Raw genomic sequence first — 20,149 nt, 5'->3', positions numbered from 1 at the left:
ATTTGTCATGCTGTGCCAGCTTTATCAGGAATTTTATGGTACAACATTTCATATCTTCATATCCTAGCAATCTGTGTTTCTTAAAGTTTGTGAAATAGTTCTTTCTGCCTTAAGTGCTGCAATGGAAAGAATGTTTTCATTTGCAAATATACTTTGACATATTGCAGAAAGAGCCAAAAATTTATTTTATTATGGTTACATTTCCAAATAATTTAATTGTCCAAGTAAGGGAAGGTTTGTGAACTAATAAGAGAATTAAAAATGTATTGAAATGTCCATCAAGTGACTGAAAATCCCACTTCAAACAATAAACTGGAGCGTAAAGTAAGGGCAAAGGTCTAATGCTAGGAGGTTTTTGTTGTTTAGGGGGCTTTTTAGTGAATTTTTTTTTGTGAAAGTTTTTTTTTATTTCTCTCCAAGTAATGAGGTCACTCCACCACTGTACATTTGGGCTTAGTGCCTGTTTCTGCAGGAGACCTTCACCATATTTTCTCAGTAAGTGTGAGCCCAAGCAGGCAAAAAGCGCTGAACTGTTCTTTAAAATGGTCTGCAGGTGAACATCCAAGCATGAAATTTGCCACTTAAAGCCTCTTTAGATTAAAGTTTGTACTGACTCCTTGTTATTGCTTGTCATTAAAGACATGTTTTGACCAGAGAGAGAACACAGCTGGTGATGTTCAAGGAATAAAAGTGGAACAATGGTGTAATATTTTTTACTCAAGCGAACAGAAATCAAAAAGATATTTTGCTTTCTAGCAATATTACTATCCATTTATTTCTTCCTGCTTTTCCTTACATCTTAGCACACCCAAATATTTGCAGCTGATCCCAGGAGCTGACTGCAATCGTGGTGATCATAACCACACACCTGTGCAATTTTCCTCCTTGCTGTTTGCAGGCTTATGCCACAGAACAGTCACTGCTCCCACCTGTGCCTGTTCTTCCTGGCAGCTGCACTGCCGGGCCAGGAGGCTGGGAATGGGGGTGGTGTGGTGCCAGGGGAAGCAGCAGCCCAAAGCTGGTCAGTGCCTACTTAATGCTGTCTTCCTAAAGAGTAAAATGTATCAAGAGGGGGGAAAAAAAAGAAAAAGTAGATCTAAGTGTGTGCTGGAACAGGAGAGAAAAAAAGTAATGCTCTGTCTTCAAAAATCATCATAATTTTATTTGCTTTTAAAAACACTTGGATACTCCTACTGAATGGTATTTACAAGGCATTGATGCAAAGAAGAGAGACATCTGATAAAACCGAATTTTCTTCTGTGAAGAAGTCAAGAGGGAAGTTAGTCTTCAAAAAATGGAAAAAAACCCCATACAATAAACAACAAGCGTCTCTCCCAGGGAAGGACCTCAGCCGCCAGGCAGCCTCACAGAGATCCCCAGAATGCTCCTGTGCCTCAGAGCACGGCTCGGTTTTGCTCCAATTTTCCAATTCTTTAACGAGCGAGATCATTATTACTCGCTCCCCTCCGTTATTACTGGATGAACTTCATTACTCATTCGTTTCATAACCAAACATCCCCCTGAGAAGCTCACACCGCGGCCCGCGACCCGTCAGGCGGCCCCGCCCCGAGGTGACGCAGCGGCGGCGGCGGCGGCGCGGTCACGTGCGGCGGAGGCAGGCCCGGCCCGCCGCACTCGGAGCCGCCGCCATGCCGCTGCCGCCGCTGCCCGGCCGCCCCCGCCTCGGGCGGGCCCCGCTCCTGCCGCTGCTCCTGCTGCTCCTGCTGGTGGGCCCGGCGCGGCCCATCTCCTTCCAGCTGCCGGGCAAGGCGCGGAAGTGCCTGCGGGAGGAGATCCACCGCGACACGCTGGTCACGGGCGAGTACGAGATCAGCGCCCCGCCGGGCTCCTCCAGCGGACCCTCCGCCAACCTCAAGGTGCGGCCCCGGCCGGCCGGGGGGGCGGGGGTGGCCGGGGCGGGCGGCTCCGCCCCGCCTCCCCTCGCCGGCCGTGCGGGGCGGGGATGGATGGATGGAAGGAAGGAAGGAAGAGAGGGGTGACGTGTACCACGCGTGACACCGGCCCACGCGTGAGCCGACAGCCGCCCGGCCCCGGCCTGCACCGCACCGCACCGCGGGACTCGCCCTGTGCGAGGGGCCACCAGCCCGCCCAGGAGCTCCGGGTGCTGGGCAGCGAGGGACCAGGGCGGCGTTTTAGCCTGAGCCAAACAGGAGCTTTTTCTCCCCAAAGATGGGGTTGCAGCGGCCCGTCCCGCAGTCTGCCATTTAATCCGCGCAGATGCAGATTATCCGGCGCCTGGCGAGATGGGCCGCTGCGATAAAGCTGTAGCCAGGCTGCTGACACCGTGTGAGCAGGAAAGAGTTCTGGTGACGTGGCTTTCCGAGGGCTCCCTCCATGCGGAGGGCCTGGCACAACGGGATCCTGGCACAGTGCAATGGGTGCTGAGAACATTTTGCTGTACCAGATTCTGGTACCCAAAATGGCTATTCTCATCTTGCTGTGTCGTGGCTTGCATGGATTTTTGCTAGGCAGATATTTGCTGCAGGGAAGAAAATGATCCTGAAGGATCTTCAGGAAGTACAGGATTGGCAGAATATTCATGACACATGTGTGACATGCAGCTATAAAACTTCAACAGCTTCACTTTAATTCAACAACTTCACTTAAATTCTGCCCACAGTCTGCCTTTCCTAGGTTTTTTTCAAAATTCCAACCTAGCCGAATAAGGTCTGTTGCTACTTGGTTCATTACAAGCTTTCCTCCCCCTTTTTTATTTCTGTCTGCATTCCCAAAGGTTTCAATACTAAGCACACAACCAGAGACAGACTGGTCTGCTCAGGAGTTTCTGAACTTGGTGTTCTTGAGTATTTCAGACCTCGTGAAACCAGGTTGCCTTTCCAGCATCTGCCTATCAATGCCTGAAGGTGCTGGCATTATTGACAGTTGTACTTGCTTATGGCTGGGGAAGGCTTCTTCTGGAGTCTTACCTTTTAAAAAATCATGTTGTTCTGTTCTTGCTTCATTTGTTAGAGGAAACTCGTCTGTGTATAGGCAGAGCCAAGCAGCATTAAGGCTTTAAAATATGGATGTAGTATTTGCCTGGTAAGGCACAAGTATTTGAGACAGAGAGCCGTGTTCCCATCTGTCTCTTAGTGCTTGGTAACCAACCCTCCTTGTTCTCAGGTTCCCCACTCATAGGTCAGTTGACCCCAAGGTCTCTTCCAAAACTCAATTTTATGACACAGGACTTATCTAGGGAGGTGATGGTGAACCAATGAATCCCATGTTTGAGTCTTGGTTGGCTTTGCTGATGAAGCTGGTATCCAGGTGGTACTGCTTATAGATGTTCTTTTTTGTTCAAACCATAAAATGAAATAGTTTGAAAAGCTGCAAAGGAGAAAAAATAATGAATGCAGTTCTTGCTTTCCTTCTTATTGTTCAGGTATGCTGTGTCCTCCCAATATGCTGGGCTTGTTCTAAGTGCTGAAACCTCTCTGATGGTGCCTGCTTTCTCTGTGGTTTGTGCGGGAAGGGTCAGTTCAGGGCATGATGCCTGCAGGTACTCTCTGTTCTGCACTGGATGGTCTGCTGTGGCCCCTTGGATTGGGCCAGCGGACAGAGGAGGGAGGAGGGTGGTAGGTAGCTGTGTCCCGGCTCAGTTGGGATCTGTGTGTGTGCTAGCTCAGCGCTGACAGCGGCACCCTCTGTTCTGGGGGAGCCCGCGGGCGCTGCCTGCTGCGGGGGGCGTGGGGCGCCCGAGCGCTGCCTGGCAGCCGCGTGCCTCTGCCCCATTGTGGAGCCCGACCCTATCGGGCTGTTTGTCAAGGGCAAACAATGCCCTGTCTGTAGGGGATTGCCTTACCGTAAATAACGTTAGAATAGCATGAAAAATTCCTTTCAGGTCGGCTCCCCCACAAGCGTTCTGGCTGGGCTATTAGCAGCTTCTCCCGCCCTCGCACCCCCGGCTGAATGGGCAGTGTATGTGGCTGATTTGGGTAATGCTATTCAGTTTTGATGAAAGCGGATAGCAGTGCTTTTACTGTCCAGAATGCTGTTCACGAGCTGCAAAGGGCAAAAGTGGACCAAGCTGCATAAAGATTAGCTCTGGTGCTTACAAAGGCATACGAAAATAGCGCTCAAAATAATAGGGGCATCTGAGAGCTAAGTTGTTCTAACTAGTTTTTGTGATGGAGAACCTGGTGTACAGAATGTGTGATGTCATGCTGATGAGGCTTCTTGGTTGATTATGACCCCTCCACTAAAACAGCACATGCCATGTCGTGAAACATACACAGTCCTTTACTGCAGAACGGCCTGCTCACTTGGGCCCAGTGCTTCCCAGTGCCTGGTGAATTCCAGACAGGAGGTAGCTGGTGGCTTGTGGCAAGGAGATGGCAGCACAGCTGCCTGCACCTGGCTGTGCAGGTGTGCTTTCATCTGCTTGCCACTGGAAAACAGGTACAGCTCTGAGCTGCTGTATGGGGAACAGTGCTCCTCATTGTTCTCAGACACTTGACAGCATATGGTGCAGGGGCAGCTACAACAAATCTCTTAACAGGCCATTGTGGGATAATGTGTATATAGAGGAAGCTTGTTCCTAAAGTCTTGCCTGCTATGGTTTAGACCATAAAGTGTGAGAGTTTGTGTAGTTGATTGTTTTTCCTGCCTAGTGCAGCAGCTCTCATCCATGGGTAAGTCCACACTTGTTTCAAATCCAGTGCCAGAGAGTTAATTAAGTGCTCTAATAAGAATAAAGAGTGTTTCTGTAGAATAGTTCTGGGTATATAGCCCTTTTGCATGGCCTTTGTACAGGGAAAAGGCTGGAATAAAAGAGAATGTCTGGCTTACCTTTTCCATGCCACAAATTATTTTGTGTACTTTGGTCTTATTATTAAAATTATTCCCAAGCTTTTTACTTTATTTATCTCTTAAGAGTTTCAAAGACCCCTAGTAACTTTAGTGTCCATGCTGTTTCAGACATACCTGTTAGAAATTAGCATTGAGGGAAAAAGGAAAGCACTCCAGTGGATTGCACACTGTTCGTTTTCATGCAGTGTTGTAACACCTTTGGTTTTTTTCACCCCTCTCCCCAGTCAGTGTTTCAGCTGGATGGAACTTTTAATTGAGCACAATTATTCTCAAGTTTGCGTCATGAAATTCATGTCCTTTCTTTTTATACTCTTTGTTGAAGCATTTTTGTAGACCTTCCACAGTTTTTGCCTATTCTTAGTAGTTTTATAGACTTAGTGCAAAGCAGTCATTATTCTGTCTGTGTAGTCTGAATTGTCCTCTGAAGTGGCCACTTTTATGGATCTTGGCACCCAAACCTTGTGTAATTCAGGGCCACACTCATGGTTCGTTTCTAGAGCAACAGATGTACCCTTCTCTATTTCATCTTCTGAGGAATGTGACTCTTGTCCCATAAGTCTTCTCCCTATCTCTGTTGCTATGGGAATTCATGAATTTTGCTTGCAAAATAAAGGCAATGAATGACAGTTTCGTTCAGCTCCAATTCTTACTTGTAGTATATATTTGGGATTCATAGGAGGAAGAGAAATTAGTGGGGTTCAGTTTGGGATTTTTTTGATTCTTTGGGCAATAGATTTTTGGTGGGTTTTTTTGTTGTTTTTTTTTTTGGGGGGGGGAGTGTTGTTTTTTGGTTGATTGGTGGTTTTTGGATCTAAGAGTCAATAATTACTTCTTAGTCACTCTTTGTCAGCTCCTGGTGTGTGGATAAGGAGGGGAGGAATTGATGTAGTCACAAAGAAGGAGGGAAACTGTTGAAAGGACAAAGCAGCAGATCCAAAGGGGAGGCTAGGATTACTCTTGCTGCACAGGCAGCATGAGCTCACAGCAGCAAAGTACTGTGTTTCTTACCTTCATTGTTCCTCTTACAGATAACTGACTCAGCTGGGCACATCCTGTATGCCAAGGAGGATGCCAGCAAGGGCAAGTTTGCCTTCACCACTGAAGACTATGATATGTTTGAGGCCTGCTTTGAGAGCAAGCTTCCTGTGGGTAAGTGAAATGAAATGCTGGCTGTTTCTAGCTTCTGATCAAGTTTGTGTAGCTGTGTGGATTAGGAATATGAGTAAAGTGGTCCACAGAACACTTTTTGACTTAAAGCTGATTTTCAGGAGGTTGTGGCCAGTCTCACTGCAGAACATCTGCTCTGTGTGTTGCATTTGAAGTAATCATCTATGGTTGTTGTGTAGAGCAGTTGGGTTTCCTCTGAAAGGGGAATTGGGCAATTCTCCTGCAGAGGTCACCACAGTTGCAATGAGTGGCAGTACCAGTGAGCAAACCACACTTCTTTTGCCAGTTCATGCTTCTCCCTGTCTTGCAGTTGAGACAGGGCAGAGCTGGGTGCTATCATCTCCAGGACCTCTCTTTCACCCCACTAGGCCATTTCTTCCCCATTTGTTGGAATGTGATCTATGCACAATGTGTTCTTGGTAACCAGGTTGACAACTGTTGAATGAGGTTGAATTTGTGTGTATAGGGAATGTGTCCTTGATTTGCACCCACAACTGCTCTTTAAGTGGTCAGTAAAGGGAAGGGGAAATGAACAGGGACGTCAGCTTTGCATTTGTGCTACAAGGATGGTTGCCTAACGAGGGCTGAGGCTTGTTTCCTGTGAGTGTGACGCATGTATTGCCTGAGCTCAGCTTCAGGGCAAACGTGCTGAAAGTGGCCAATGTGTGGGCAAAAGTCTCATCAATGGTGCTGTGAGTGCATGCAAGTTTGGAGGTGCTCCATATTTTCATGATTACTGTCAGAGTTCTGCTCCTTGGGCCTGGTTTTTCTTAGGTCTTACCCTAAAAGATCCCAGAATGTTTCACAGAGCTTTCACTAGCAGCATTCCTCAAATCAGTTGAAAGGCAGCTGCTGTTTTGCTATTTCTGCTCCATATATAAGATGTAAATAGTTTGCAAGTTGAAGGGAACTTTACAGAAAGAGAAGGCTGTATTCTTTGCTGGGATTGGGAGGGATCTGGCTTGTAACACTTCTTCTATGGTATTTTACAGATAAAATAGTGATTCGAAATGCTCAGGATTATGTTTTTATTTTACTCCAAAGGTAGGACTTCCAAATGTTCCCTAACACATTGAGACATGCAGGCACTAGTGACTCATCTGGGAGTCACTCACGCTATTTACTTTCCAACACCTGGGTATTTGAGAAGTCTCCAGACAGTCCTGCAGACCTTTTCATAGCTTCCATGTGATCACACACTGAAGTGGGAAAGGTTTCTTTCTTTAGTTGTGTCTAGACTCTTAGTTCAGTGCTTTTGAGTAGAGGTTTCTTGCCTAGACCAAGCCCCTTACAACTGTTTTGATTGTAGCAAATGTTTGATCCCTGACTCCCTTGTTGCAAGTTTGTTTTAAAGCTTTCAATATGGTTGAGGAGTAAGTATTTCTAAATGCAGTTACTACCTTGATAACCTGTGGGGCACTGAGCTGCCAAAATATAGAGCTCATCAACTGAGCAACTGGATCCTCTTCTCGAGGCTTTCTTTTTGGACCCAGGTGCCCCAAATTCCACCTGGAGTATTTCCAGACCTCCCATGTCTGTGCTGGAAGTCAAGGAAGTATTAAAGTAAGGGACATGACACTGTGAGGCTTGATCATCTGCAGGACTTGGTTAAGGTACTTGGAAAGAAGTGACCACGTCACAAGGAAGTACCTTGTTTCCTCTCTAAGGTCAGCATGGGAGTGGGGGAACGTACCAAGTCTCTTTAATTCCCATGTTTCTCTTTAAAGATTAGGGTCTTTTTCCCAGTCTCATCGAGTAAGTAATCAGGACTTAGGGCAGCAGCCAAGGAGGATGTTTGTGGAGTATTGAAAGAGACAAACTGTTGGTAGAGGAAACCTAGAGCAGTTGGATCTTAAGGGTCCAAGCAACTGGGATTTCTCAATCCCTAACCACAGAAATGAGGAAGAGGAAGTGAGAGAGAGATCCTATATCGAGGGTTCACCTTATCAGAGTGGAGGAGTTCTTAGGGTGCTTTTTGGAGCTGTGGGTATTTGCATGATGGGCTTTTTACCCTCTTCCAGGCAGTATAGTCCTGTCTTCCTGACCAGTGCTCTGCTCCCAGGCACATTTACTCTCCCATCTCAGGTGAACAGCCTGGCCTCACTGCGTTCTCCCTTTAGGGCTCTTCTGTGTACTAATCTTTAACTGCATCCTCCTTCTGTAATCCTTCTCTTCCCAAACTTTTAAGAGTGTTAGGACTCATTTCTTCTGGAATTCCTGTGGGAAAACTTTTTGATGTTCAGTTCAACCATCCTGCTTTTCCACTGACTGCAAATTAAGAGCTCCCCTAATTTCCCAGGAAACAGTTCAGTGCTCTTGTGAGATGACCTCTTGAAGACCTGAGGAGTGTAGGTATCAGGAATATAGGCATCAGTTTAGTTCATGATCTCTGAATCTCGACTGTTTTTCTTTTTGCTGCTGATCCAGCTTGCTCTGGTGAGCCTTAGCTGCCACAGAAGCAAGGGGTTTCTGAGGATTTGATGTCTGTGAAGGGAGCTGCCTTGAGTTTAGTGAACTTACAGGAGGGCAGCTTGAGTTTTTCCATGCCAGTTCCTGACAATGTTAACCTCTTGCAAAATGTCTGCTCTCCATCCCTTTGCACCTGGCAGCTTTAAGGTTTCTGGTTTCTTACTGCCTTTTGGCAGCTGTCCCTTCCAATCTAGCAAATTAATTCTTCTAGCTCTGTTCTTCTGTTCACTGGTCTTTTCATCTTTCACATGACTTCCTGCAAACTTCAGCTCTGAAATCAAGTTGCTATAATTTGAGCACCATTAAAAAAACCCTCTCATTGAACTGTGCTGTGAATTTTTTTCTACAGCTACAGTTGTCTGTCCTACCTGCCTGTCTCCATGCGTGCCAGTAACGTGTGTGGCATAAGCAGTCAGAACTTTTGGCTGGGGAAAGGAGTACTGGGGGTTGTATACAGCCTGTCTGTTAAAGAACAGTGCTGGGACTTCAGGGGTTTCTTACAGTAACCAGTCTTCTATAAGGAAACAACAAAATCCCATCCTAATAATAATTTATTTTTGGGCTCTTATTAGTGCATTTCCATAAAGAAACTTAGGAAGCGGTTTAGTAGTTGATAATCCATTTTATCAGTGGATTATTCATTGTCCTGCTAGCAGTAAGAGGTGATTCTACTCTGGTGTTGAAGAGCTGTTCAGTGAGTGGGTAGAAGAAAAATTGGGGATGTCGTATCAAAGGTCTGGAATATCTTCCTAGCTCCAACTGGAGTGACCCAGCATAACCTGTACATTGAATTTGTTTGTGGACTGAGGGAATGCCCACCTGGCAGCCTTCTTAGACAAAATGTGAGTATTGGACATGCTTCTGGATAGAGACTCTGAAATTCATAGTTTAAGTAAATTCAGATGTTGTGTTTTGCTGGCAGCCAGTTGAGGACAGCTGTATGTCCTAACATGCTGGGATTTGGAAATGTGTTACATACAGACGTATTTTCTTGGTGGGTGGTAGAGAATGATACTCAGATAAGCTGATGTGCTGCATTTTTGAGAGTATCTGATATGGCTATCTTATAATTTTTTTCCCCTCTTGTGAATGTTCTTAGATGTGACAGTTTGTAGCAGTTGAAAGAAGCTATAAGCCACAGGTTTCCCTAGCCTGGGGGTACCAGCCTTGAAAGATACCTGCTCTGCTGGTGACTGCAGCCTTATTGGCTGTTAATGTGGCTCCAGCTGGCAGCTCTCTGGGGCAGTGTTTTCCCAGCTTCAGAAGCCTCTTGCTCTCTCAGGGTTTGCATTAGCAGTGTGGTTCTTGGCTATCTGAGATGGTTGGTGAAGGGATTGCCTTGGCTTCTGCAGATACTCCAGTATGTAAGGCCTCATAGGCCATGTTCCTCAGTTGGAGCAGTTTATCATTTGCTCCTTTGAATGCCATTTACAGCCATTTAAAGCCATTTACAGCCCCAGTAACCTTGACAAGTTGCTTGTTCACTTCCTGTGAACGTGGGCCTCCCAGTTGAATATTTGTCCCTCCGGTGACTTGTCTTTCACTAGGCTGTCTCATAGCAGCTGGTGCTCATGTTCTAATCCTCTGCAGTTTTTACAGTGATTTGCATCTTGTCGACGCTCAGTGCTTTTGGTTACAGCTTGTTCTCATTATATTTGGGAGGCTCTCCTTCAGCCAGGATTTATTGTGGAGTCTCTGTATTTTTAGGCTGGACTGTGCTGCCTCCGCAGTTAGCTGCAGACATGGAGGGAGGGGAGGGGAGGGATTTGAGTTCTTCCTCACTGGTGGGAAGAGCTGGTGATTTCCTGGCAGGCTGACTGTTTCACACAAGGAATCCTTTCATTATGCTTCCAGGAACAGGGAGGATGCCGGACCAGCTCGTGACTCTGGATATGAAGCATGGCGTTGAAGCAAAGAACTACGAGGAGGTATGTCCCCTGGCTGCCTGCACTGCAGGCTTCCCTTTCCCAGCACTCACGTGATGCTTTTGTAGATCTGGGCTCGTGGTGGGAAGCTGTTTTCCCAGTGGTGATGAAAGCCTGTCTGCAAACTACAATTGCAGTGAAGCTTTGTGTGTTACAGGAGAAAAAAATAAAAAGACAAACATCAACTAGAATTGATTCTGTACTCTGGGAACTGGAGCCTAATGTCTGAATTTCTTCACTAGGACAGCATGAGCCAGCTTCTGGGCATAGGTATTTAGAGGCAACAAGACAGTGAGAGGTGAAGTTTCCCCAGCCCCTGAAGCAGAGGTCATCTGAATTTAATATCAGACCCTCTCTTAAAGGTCAAGTTTCTATGTTACTATTCTTACCTTCCTGCCTGTAAGATGTACTGGCTCAGCAGGCCTGAAATGGCTCTTGTGTGTTTCTAAGAACTGGCAGTGTATCAGTGTAGAGGTGTTTGGCAGAGTAGTAGCTGCTGTGAAATGGGTATTTGGTTTGAAGGCGTGACATTGGAAATAGGCATAAAAGCCTCAACATTTCCATCTTAGGAGGACATGGCTTGCTTAGGCCCAAGAGCTGGCTGTAGAGTAGCAGTTATTTTGTGGCTGAGACAGTCCTGACTGGTTTGGATGCTGAATTTTTATGGCAGCTATCATGCTTTTGGCTCACTAGAATTTGGGATCAATCATCCCCCAGTACAGAGCCTGTGCCTGAGAAAATGAGAATTATTGGTGGAGAAAGAGTCCCACAGATGATTGTTGTGTCCACTGTGCATAAGGGCATGGGAGATGCCATAGAGGGGAGAGTGGGTAGCAGAGGAGGCTGTGCATGGTTCCAGATAGAAAATTGACAAAAATCTGAGATGGTAATGCTGGTGTTTTCACCTTCCTTTCAAACTTTGGGCTGTCTGGTCTTGTGTGGTTTAAGTTGGCTGGGAGCACTTCCTATGTGGACTGTAAGGAGGTGCTTGGGGTCAGGGAAGAGCAGAGCAATCATAGCTTAAGTCAGTTGGGAGCACATCCTACATGGAGAGTAAAAAATGTGCTGGGGGTCAGGGAAGAATGGAGCACTCATAGGGCCAGCTGCTTGTCAACCTGCTACTGAGGGATTGCAAGATGTTGAAGTTTTATGGGGTGAATCCCTGAGAGCATAGCTGGGAGGATTATGTTTGCTATATTTACAAAATCCCTTTAAATACCACCCCACAGCATACTCTAGAGTTAATTTACTGTAGTGCTACCCAGAAGCACCATTGCTGTGCAGAAAGGTTCTCTTATGCCTGTGTATCTACATACTCACTGGCTGTACTGATAAAACTGTCTGGGAATAAATGCATCTCTTATGCTCATTGAGGGAAAAGGTCCATGGACAAATACAAGAAAAGAAGAATTTAGACTTGCAGTCCCACTTGATACCAAATGCAGATCTTGGCAGCCCTGGCAATCATCCTTGACTTGTGAGGACCTCTCAAAGTTGTAGACTGTATTGAGCCTTGTTGAACAGATGTCTACAAAGGACTCAAACTGACTTATTATTTGTACAGCTGCTATAGATGTTTAACCACACTGCTTTGCAATGTGGGCTTTTTTTTTTTCACCATCTCTCTTCTCAGTTTGCTGTAGTAGTTGTGAGTTTTGACTTGACAGGTTGCTGTAGGGTCTCAGAGGGCAGGAATGTTGCTTGGGTTTCTCTTGTGGAATTGCAGTCTTTTTGAGCCTTTTGCTTGTGATGTTCATGTGTTGTTGGGTAACAGTGACCTGTTGTACAGCCCTAGTCCTTCTTGTTGAATTGCTGCAAGGAGACTTGATTAAGGGAGTTTAATGAGGGTCACTGATACTGTCCAAGTCTGGCTTCATAAACTTTCATAGATCCAGACATTCTTGGAGCAAAGCAGCTGGAATAGTGAGCCAGATCAGAGAATCTAACTGCAATGTCATATCTTAATTATCTGAGTTTGGGAGGAATAATTTTATCCATTCAAGAAGTAGAAATGAAGATTTATAAAAGAATATATTTCTGGTGGCACTAAGCATGCTTGATGATCTAGGTTTTTTTCCACATTGACTACTTCTTACCAATTCTTGGCTATAGTGTATCTCTTTCTATGCTAGAAGAGAGTTAGGCTTTGACAAATCTTTTAAGTGACCACTGGGAAGCTCATTGGACTTGTTATCCTGGTGCTGGTACTCCAGATGTTCTTTCTAAGATGATGATGTTCCACTATCACTGATGCCTGGTGGGCTTTTTTACAAAATCTCTTGGAGCAGCTGTGCATATTGGGTTCATTAGGGGTAAAAGGTTCCAGGACTGCCCAGGAAGGCTGTGGTTAAGGAAAGACTGGACTTGGTACTTGGTGCCATGGCCTAGTTGTCATGGGGTGTTAGGTCTTAGGTTGGACTCGATCTAAGATGTCTTTTCCACTCTAATTGATTCCATGATGCAGGATACACATCTTAGAATAATGCAGGACTAAAAGTAGCTATTAGATTCTAGCTACACCTATTAAGAGCAGCTGAAGGGATGCAGATGGAGCTTGATTTTTCCCAGTGGAACCCTTGTAGCCTTATGTGAATGAGGAAATGAGGCCTCAAGGAAGATAATGGAGCTGGTCAGTGCAAGGCTCGCTTGTCAGTACAGCTGCCCAGGACCCTGTGTGTGTTACAGACCTGCTGCTCTAGCAGTGTCGGCAGAGTCTGGGCTGCAGGCATGCAAACTCTGGTGCTAGCTTTTCAGAAAAGGTCTCTGCTGGCAGATACGTGGCCAGGCCACAGGGTTTTTTCGTTACAATCTATTGGCTAGAAAGCAGGAGGGGGTTAACCTACTCCTTCCTACCCCTCCTCTCAAACACTCCAAACTAACACTGCTGTGCTGGCAGAGCTATAATATACAGCTTGCCTCAGCATAAAACCCTCAGATGATTGTTTGATGGCTTGCTGCTTGCCAGGATATGTGTCATGTGGAGACCCTTCAGTGGAAGGGCTGATTAGCTGGCACTGGCTTGGTCATGAGCATCTCTTCAGCTCTGGCTCTGATCCCCAGGCAGCTGCATCTGGAAGTGGCAGTTTGGGGATACCTTCGTGCTGGGTGCCCTCTTGCCTGCCTGTCAGCATGGAGCACTGAGAGATGGCCATCATGCAGCTTATATCTGAATAATCCTGTGAGGCTGAGACTGGTGGTGAGCTGCAGGTGCTTTGTGTGTTTTCTCTAACTCATTTTTCCTCTGCTGCATTACTTGGGGCACAGCATCCAGCCTTCATGGCAGGGGCCTGTCACTTCTTGGAAATAGTGACAAATTCTATTCAAGAACCGCAGTAACCCAAACCCTGGAGAAGTGTCAGGAATTGCATTTAGCTTCCTTTGAGTGTCCTTGTGTCGCACGTTTTATGTAACACGTGTGTAAGGTTATAGCCACAGCTGGGGCAGAGACACATGTCTGCACATTCAACTTGAACAGTTGCTGTTGTGTGCTGTCCTTTGTAATTGAATTTGCAGCGGATTTTTGTTTTTGGATGCCGAGCACGTGAGCCGCGAGCCGGGCGCTGTGCACAGCAGCGATGTCCCGCCTGGCCCAGCGCTCCGGGGGAGGAAGCGCGTTGTTCCCGACGAGAGCCGGGCCCCGCAGCGGCCCCGCAGCGCCACCCGGCGGCTCGGGGTCCCTGCCAGGAGCTGGAGGTTCTGTCTGAGGGATAAAAGCCCCGAGCTCTTGTGGGATAATGAAGCCGCTGCTGCTGGGAACAGGGCTGCCTGGGCTCTCTGGGGCACTAGCGAAGGGAGTCTCAGTGCTAATGGGCTGTGTGCCTACGGAACTGTATCGAATACATACGTAAGTTAGTCACCTGTATCTCAGTCTGTGACTTACACTCACTGGAGGTTTTGTCATGTGGCAAGAGCTTCTACCCACTCCTCAGAAGCCAACTGTGAATTAGCTAACATGAAGCCGAATAAGGAAGAAGTGTGCTTGCATGCATGCTGTGCTCCTCCATCGTGTAGGAGGAGTAGTAGGAAAGTGTGTTTCAGAAAACAGGTGGGAGAAGTGATAGTGTTTTATGCAATGGTAGTTTCTGGCTCATAGAGGTATTTCCCGAGGGGAAGGATGCCCCAGATCTGTAGCGCGTGGGGAGGAGTGGTTCAAACTGGCAGTAAAAACCCATGTGGGAGCTTTTGGTTTTGGTTCAGTGATTTGACTCTCCTGTTTTCTAGATTGCTAAAGTGGAGAAGTTGAAACCCCTGGAAGTAGAATTGAGACGTTTGGAAGATCTTTCAGAGTCCATCGTTAATGACTTTGCCTATATGAAGAAACGAGAAGAGGAGATGAGGGACACAAATGGTGAGAGACTGTGTGCCCCTTCAGAGGGATGGAACTCTAAAAACCCTCATTTCTGTTAAAGGTGTTATTAGGGCAGCATTTGGAGATCAAGCAATTGTGGTGGTCTCTGCCTGTTCTGTTCCTAGTAAGGGAAATCTGGGGCAGTCACTGAGTCTTGTTGTTCTGTCTCTAGAAATCATTTCTTTCTGTCTCCATTCCTAATGGGAATTACTCTGTTCCATTCAATGCTGCCCATTAACCACAACTTCACCTTGTTCCCTCTTATTATCCTTCTTGTTGTTCCCTCTGCTTTTATTCTCAAGTGCTGCTGGTTCTCAGGTGCCCTTGCCTTCATGCTATCTTGCTTTTGCATGGGGGAGGAGAAGAAATCCTGGGAATTTTGCCATCTTGGGTGCATCCTGTGATGCCAGACTCAGGTGCAATGGTTTGTTGTCTGTTTCAGAGTCGACAAACACACGGGTTCTGTACTTCAGCATCTTCTCCATGTGCTGTCTCATCGGCCTGGCCACCTGGCAAGTTTTCTACCTGCGTCGCTTCTTCAAGGCCAAGAAGCTGATTGAGTAAAGGAGCAAATCTTCTTCCTCCTCCTCTCAGACCCAGCTGGACACCGCTGGGACCTAGCCATGGCCTCCTGGAGCGATCTCACAGAGGATACCCACTGACTGGAGCTTTTCTGGAGGAACTTGGACCTTAAAGGGGGAGGGGAGCCTGAACATCGGAGGCAATGGGGGACTTGTGAAATCCTGTTGGATCTTGAGGGTGGGGGAGGTCATGCTGGGTTTGGGTATTCCTGGGGCAGCGATTAAATAAAAAAAGATGTTTCCATGACAGCTGCAGCAAGTTTTCTGCGCTGTCTATTCTCCTTCTATAATCATGGCTTGATGATGTCTCCCATCTGTCTATGACTGCAGTGTTACTCAGAACCACCTGACCCTGCTGCACTCTTTAGGTGGCATGCAGGTCACACTGGGGCAGAGCAGGGCAATTCCCTGTCCTCACCAGCTGGGATCTAAGCCTCGAGCAAATGGAGATGAGTGCAAAGCAATAGGATTCATCATTCCAGCAGGGCCTGAGAATAGAGGGTCTTCCAAGGTTTGGTCGCTGTCGTGGACCTCTGTGTTTCTCCCTGTGGGAGCTGGTGTCTTTGTGCTGACAGGTCAGGGCACTTGAGCATATGGTGATTCAGCCTGGAGGAAGGGGAACCTTCTAAGGCAGGCTTGGAAGTGTATTTGAGCTTGGAAAGAAGCCTGCTTTGCTCAAATAAGCTATCCAGCCTTGGTCCCACCCTTCCCCCACATGTTTGTCTTGGATTTGCCTCTCTTGTTTTGAAATGGTGCAGCAGCTTTCCTGAAAACCTTGGTCAGGAACAGCCTTTTGTGCAGGAGGCCTCGGTCAGATACAGTCACAGAGCAGATGGGAGCAGGTCATGCTAGGAAATTTGCTCTTACATTAAGCAGGAGACTTCTCATCTATCCAGGCAGCTGGCTGAATGTCATTTCATGAGACCTCAAAGCAGGGTGAGCTGATGCCAACATGAGGTATGAGGGCCTGTACCCTGCATTGAGGTCTGAGGGTATACAGTAGTTCTGTGCAGGGTACCAGAGGAGTTGGAAGAATGTGGATGAACTGAAAAAAGGCAGTACAGGGTGGGAATAGGGTAATTCGACATCTGAGGGGGCAGTCTATACTGTGCCCTCAACAGACCTGTTGTTTTCCTGTGCAGTACTAAATAGTAAGAGCCAGCAGCTTCTCACCATTTCTCAGCTGTCCATGTGGCACTATGTTAAAAAAGCCAGGCTGGGAAAAAGCAGGCAGGTTAACTTCCTAGACTTGTTGCAGTTTTTAGGCTGTGATTACAATTCTGTCATCGTCTCTACATTCCTTCAGAGCAGTGGTTCAGCAGCACAGCATTCTGGTGTCCTGTGTCTGGATACTTCTGGGTAGGGATGGGGTTGTCATGGCCCTGGACCCAGCCTAGCAGTTTCAAAAAAAGCATAGTTTTATAATTTCTCACCTGAGTCTGATCTATTGCTAGGAAGGAAACAGTTGTCCAGGGTGAGGCAGTGGAAAAGAGGATGTAAAGATGATCTCCTGTCATCTAAATACATTAGTTCTTTGCCATTTCCCAGTACCTGGAGTTGTTAATTCCATTGCAAATACTTTGATTGCTTTTAATTTGTTTGGTTTTTGATAAGGCCATATTAGGATCCTAAGTCTGCTCCTTTGCCCTTGTATCCATTTTATCCTTGTATGTTCTTGAAAGCTGTTACAGTGCAGAAACAGCAGCAGTGCAGTGCCACAGGACTGAATTACAGAAGTCATTTGAAGGTAGTTTTAGGTCCTACAGTTTGAAGCCTGTAGATCTGTTAAGGTTTTGCTTTTGTTTTTATATAACTTGAAAAGATAGTACAAGAAAGGGTCTTTTCCGGTCTTGTCTGTTTTGATATCCTCTCCCCATCCTTATCTGAGTACAAAGTTATCTTAAAAATGATGGTGAGGCCTTAAGTTCCCCAGGTGACTGTTACACTCTCATTGTTCTGGTGTTATGTTTTGATCTTCACTGTAGTGGAGTAGTTACTGGGGAGCAGGTGCGGGGGACTGGTGTGGATTTACCTGTAATGATTGGTTGGGAGACTTTTGTCAGCTTTCTCAAATAAAAATTTTTTGGGGAAAAACAACCCACCTCACCTTGTTGCTGTGAGTCTTGTCCTCTTTGTGCATGTTCCTACAGGCTGCTGTTCCCTGAAAGTTGACCTGTTGCAGGAAGTAGCAAGTAAACAGAGTCTCCACAAGCCTTAGGCTTCTCTAGTAACAATTAATTCTAGACTTGGGAATGGTGCACAGGCTTCTCTGTGAAGTGGGACTAACACAGCAAGTGAGGTGTCCCAATACAGGTTACCATTTTTTGCCTTTCTCCCTCCCCCCTTCCTAATTATATTGCTCTATGGGGCGGAATTTTGAGGCTGGTAGTGAAACAAGGCTGGTGCTCTGGGGTACAAGATCCAATTTTTCACCAGCAGCTCTCACATAAAATTTTGTTCATTAAGACAAACAGAAGTACTTTCAGTTTTGTACTTTAGAGGAGATTGAAAACTATTGCAAAGATGAGTTGGTATTATGTGAGTGGCAGATACTGAAGAGGGTGGTTAGGTATTTACTGAAATTCTTCAGATCTCTGCTGACCCTGCAAGCCTTTTGCTATGCAGTAGCCAAGTGAAATATGCCACATAACAAGACTGGGGACATAAAAATGCTGGATAACTAGTTAGTACTATCAGGGAGGATTTCAGGAAGGGAAATTCCCAGATCCCTCGATAAGGATTAGCCTCTGCAAGTTCTTTCCCCGGATGAATATTTTCAGTATGTGAAATCATACAGCTGCTTGCATGCGGTAGGTTGGTAGTGGGTCTTGGTGGTTTTACAGCACTGGGGGTGCAGGGCTGGTGTCTTCGTTCCATTTCACTTCTGGGAAAGCCTAAAGTTGAGCTGCTGCAGATGCTTGGGTCTGAGCCCATCTTTGTGTGTGACAGATGCATCAGTGGTAAATCCATGATTGCCTGTAGCAAACTGCATCAGACGTTTGCAGCCTCTTCCACCCACTTGTCAATGTGACTAACGATTTAATTATCACAGTACTTAACTCAGCACGTGAGCATTCCCAAGTAAGGTTTATCTTTGTGTGCTCTGCCAGCGTGGGCTGCACCCCGTAGCGGGTGCCCACTGCAGCTGCTGTTTGCCTACATGTGGGAGGGGATGAGCATTTTACACACTTGCTCATTTTCAAGAAGCTGCTCAGGTATGTGAGAAGTAACCCAAGTGTACAACATCTGTGTTATCTTCTGACTGGCAGCTGAGAGACATTTGACTCACACTGGTTTGGCAACTGGTTGTCAAGATCATGAGGGGATTCCTGCCCATACATTTTGGCGGGTCCTGAGGCAGAAGTTTGAGAAAGTAGCTTGGCCTCTCTTTACCTCTGTCAATTCATGTGGTATATTTTTGTCTCCCATATTTTTAGTTGTGTCCTTTTGCTGTACTTGTCTTTCAGGTGCCTGAAATAGCCATAATTTTAGTGAAGAAAGTCTTTGGGAAATAAACTCTTTAAGTTGAAGGTGTCTTATTGGAAAGAGAGACCACAAACCTGAAATGGATAAATCTTTCAGAGAAGAAAAAAAAAAGGTTGGGTCTGTTGAAGACTACAGGAGTTTAGTGTTGACAGGTTTTTTTCTGCTGCCCCTTATCCACCTGGAAAATTTGTCAGACTTGTGCTTGTTTTTTCTTCCCCCAAATCACTGCATGTGATGGTGTGGTAGCTCGGCAGACCAGAGCCAGGTAACCTTTCTCTGAGGAGGCTGGAAAGAGCAGAGGGTTTAGAAAAACTGTGAGTTGGCTTTTCTTGCACCTTTTTGATAACCTGAAACAACTGACCCCAAGCCTTTGCCATTGCACTAAAACATTTGTATTTGCTCAGTAATGTTTGTAGAAATCCTATTTTGCTTTGCACTAGAAGGATTGTCAGGAGCTAGAAATTCCTCTGTTCAGCTGAAGTGCCTTAAACTTTCTGCAAAACTGTAGTAACAGATTCCTGTTCTGTTCTTCTATTGCCAGAGGTCCATCACCTCAAACTCAATGCATTAGCATCTGTATTTCAGCTCGATGACACTGCCTGCCAGAGGAGCAGTGATCTCTTGGTGTCCATCCCAGTGATCTTTGCTGTGAGGATCATTGATTTAGCTCATGGTTGGAGAAAGCTGCTATCTCCTAAAGGACTAATTTGTCTAGCACTTCAGTTTCTGCAATAAAATGAACATGTTGAATAACTTCCTTTGGGGGCACATAACCCCCAAAAAAGCAATGACATGACCATGCTCACATTGCTTTCTCTCACTTCCATGGTTTCCTGTCACTTAAATTCCTTTCACAACTGGTATTTCTGAGGTAGCTTTCCCCTGAGTTTTTAAATTGATTGCATTATGTGATCTTTGCATAAACTGCACCAAGATGTTCTGTTGGAACTGTAATGGTAAGAACTTATTTTTCCTTGGTTGTTTGCTGGGTGCTGTTCCTACAGCTGCCAATAGATGAGGCAAGCAGAGGAGACAAGGTGCTTGTGTTTTCCTGCTATATCCCATGGCAGCTCTGGTCTGACCTGCTGTAGAGTTTTACCCTCTAGCATTTTCTCACCCATACCAGGCTGCTTGGGCTTTTCTTTCCCCCAGTGTACTTTGTTTGGATAATCTTCCTTCACACATAAAGTATTTGCTATAGATATGCAACAGGATTTTCATGGTGTTGTCTCCTTAACTATAATTAACTATGTAGATGCCCTATCACTTCTTTCTCAGCATGGGCTGATTTTCCTTTAATATGTGAACTGTTGTTTCCTTAGTAATATAACCAATGTACTGCC

The 20,149-nt window shown here is 46.1% G+C and overlaps 1 protein-coding gene across 1 annotated transcript; it reads left to right on the top strand.

Moving 5' to 3' along the window:
• Nucleotides 1-1,612: 1,612 nt before the first annotated feature.
• On the top strand, nt 1,613-17,430 carry TMED10 (transmembrane p24 trafficking protein 10). Its single transcript, XM_036383965.2, has 5 exons — nt 1,613-1,877; nt 5,859-5,979; nt 10,321-10,394; nt 14,613-14,739; nt 15,182-17,430. The coding sequence occupies exons 1-5, from the start codon at nt 1,650-1,652 to the stop codon at nt 15,301-15,303; spliced, it is 672 nt and encodes a 223-aa protein (XP_036239858.1). The 5' UTR covers nt 1,613-1,649; the 3' UTR covers nt 15,304-17,430.
• The last annotated feature ends 2,719 nt before the right edge of the window (nt 17,431-20,149 follow it).

The sequence above is a fragment of the Molothrus ater genome, chromosome 6, assembly GCF_012460135.2.
Source record: "Molothrus ater isolate BHLD 08-10-18 breed brown headed cowbird chromosome 6, BPBGC_Mater_1.1, whole genome shotgun sequence".
Lineage (NCBI taxonomy): Eukaryota > Metazoa > Chordata > Aves > Passeriformes > Icteridae > Molothrus > Molothrus ater.
Note: the sequence above shows the minus strand (reverse complement) of the source record. Positions and strands in the feature narration are given on the sequence as shown.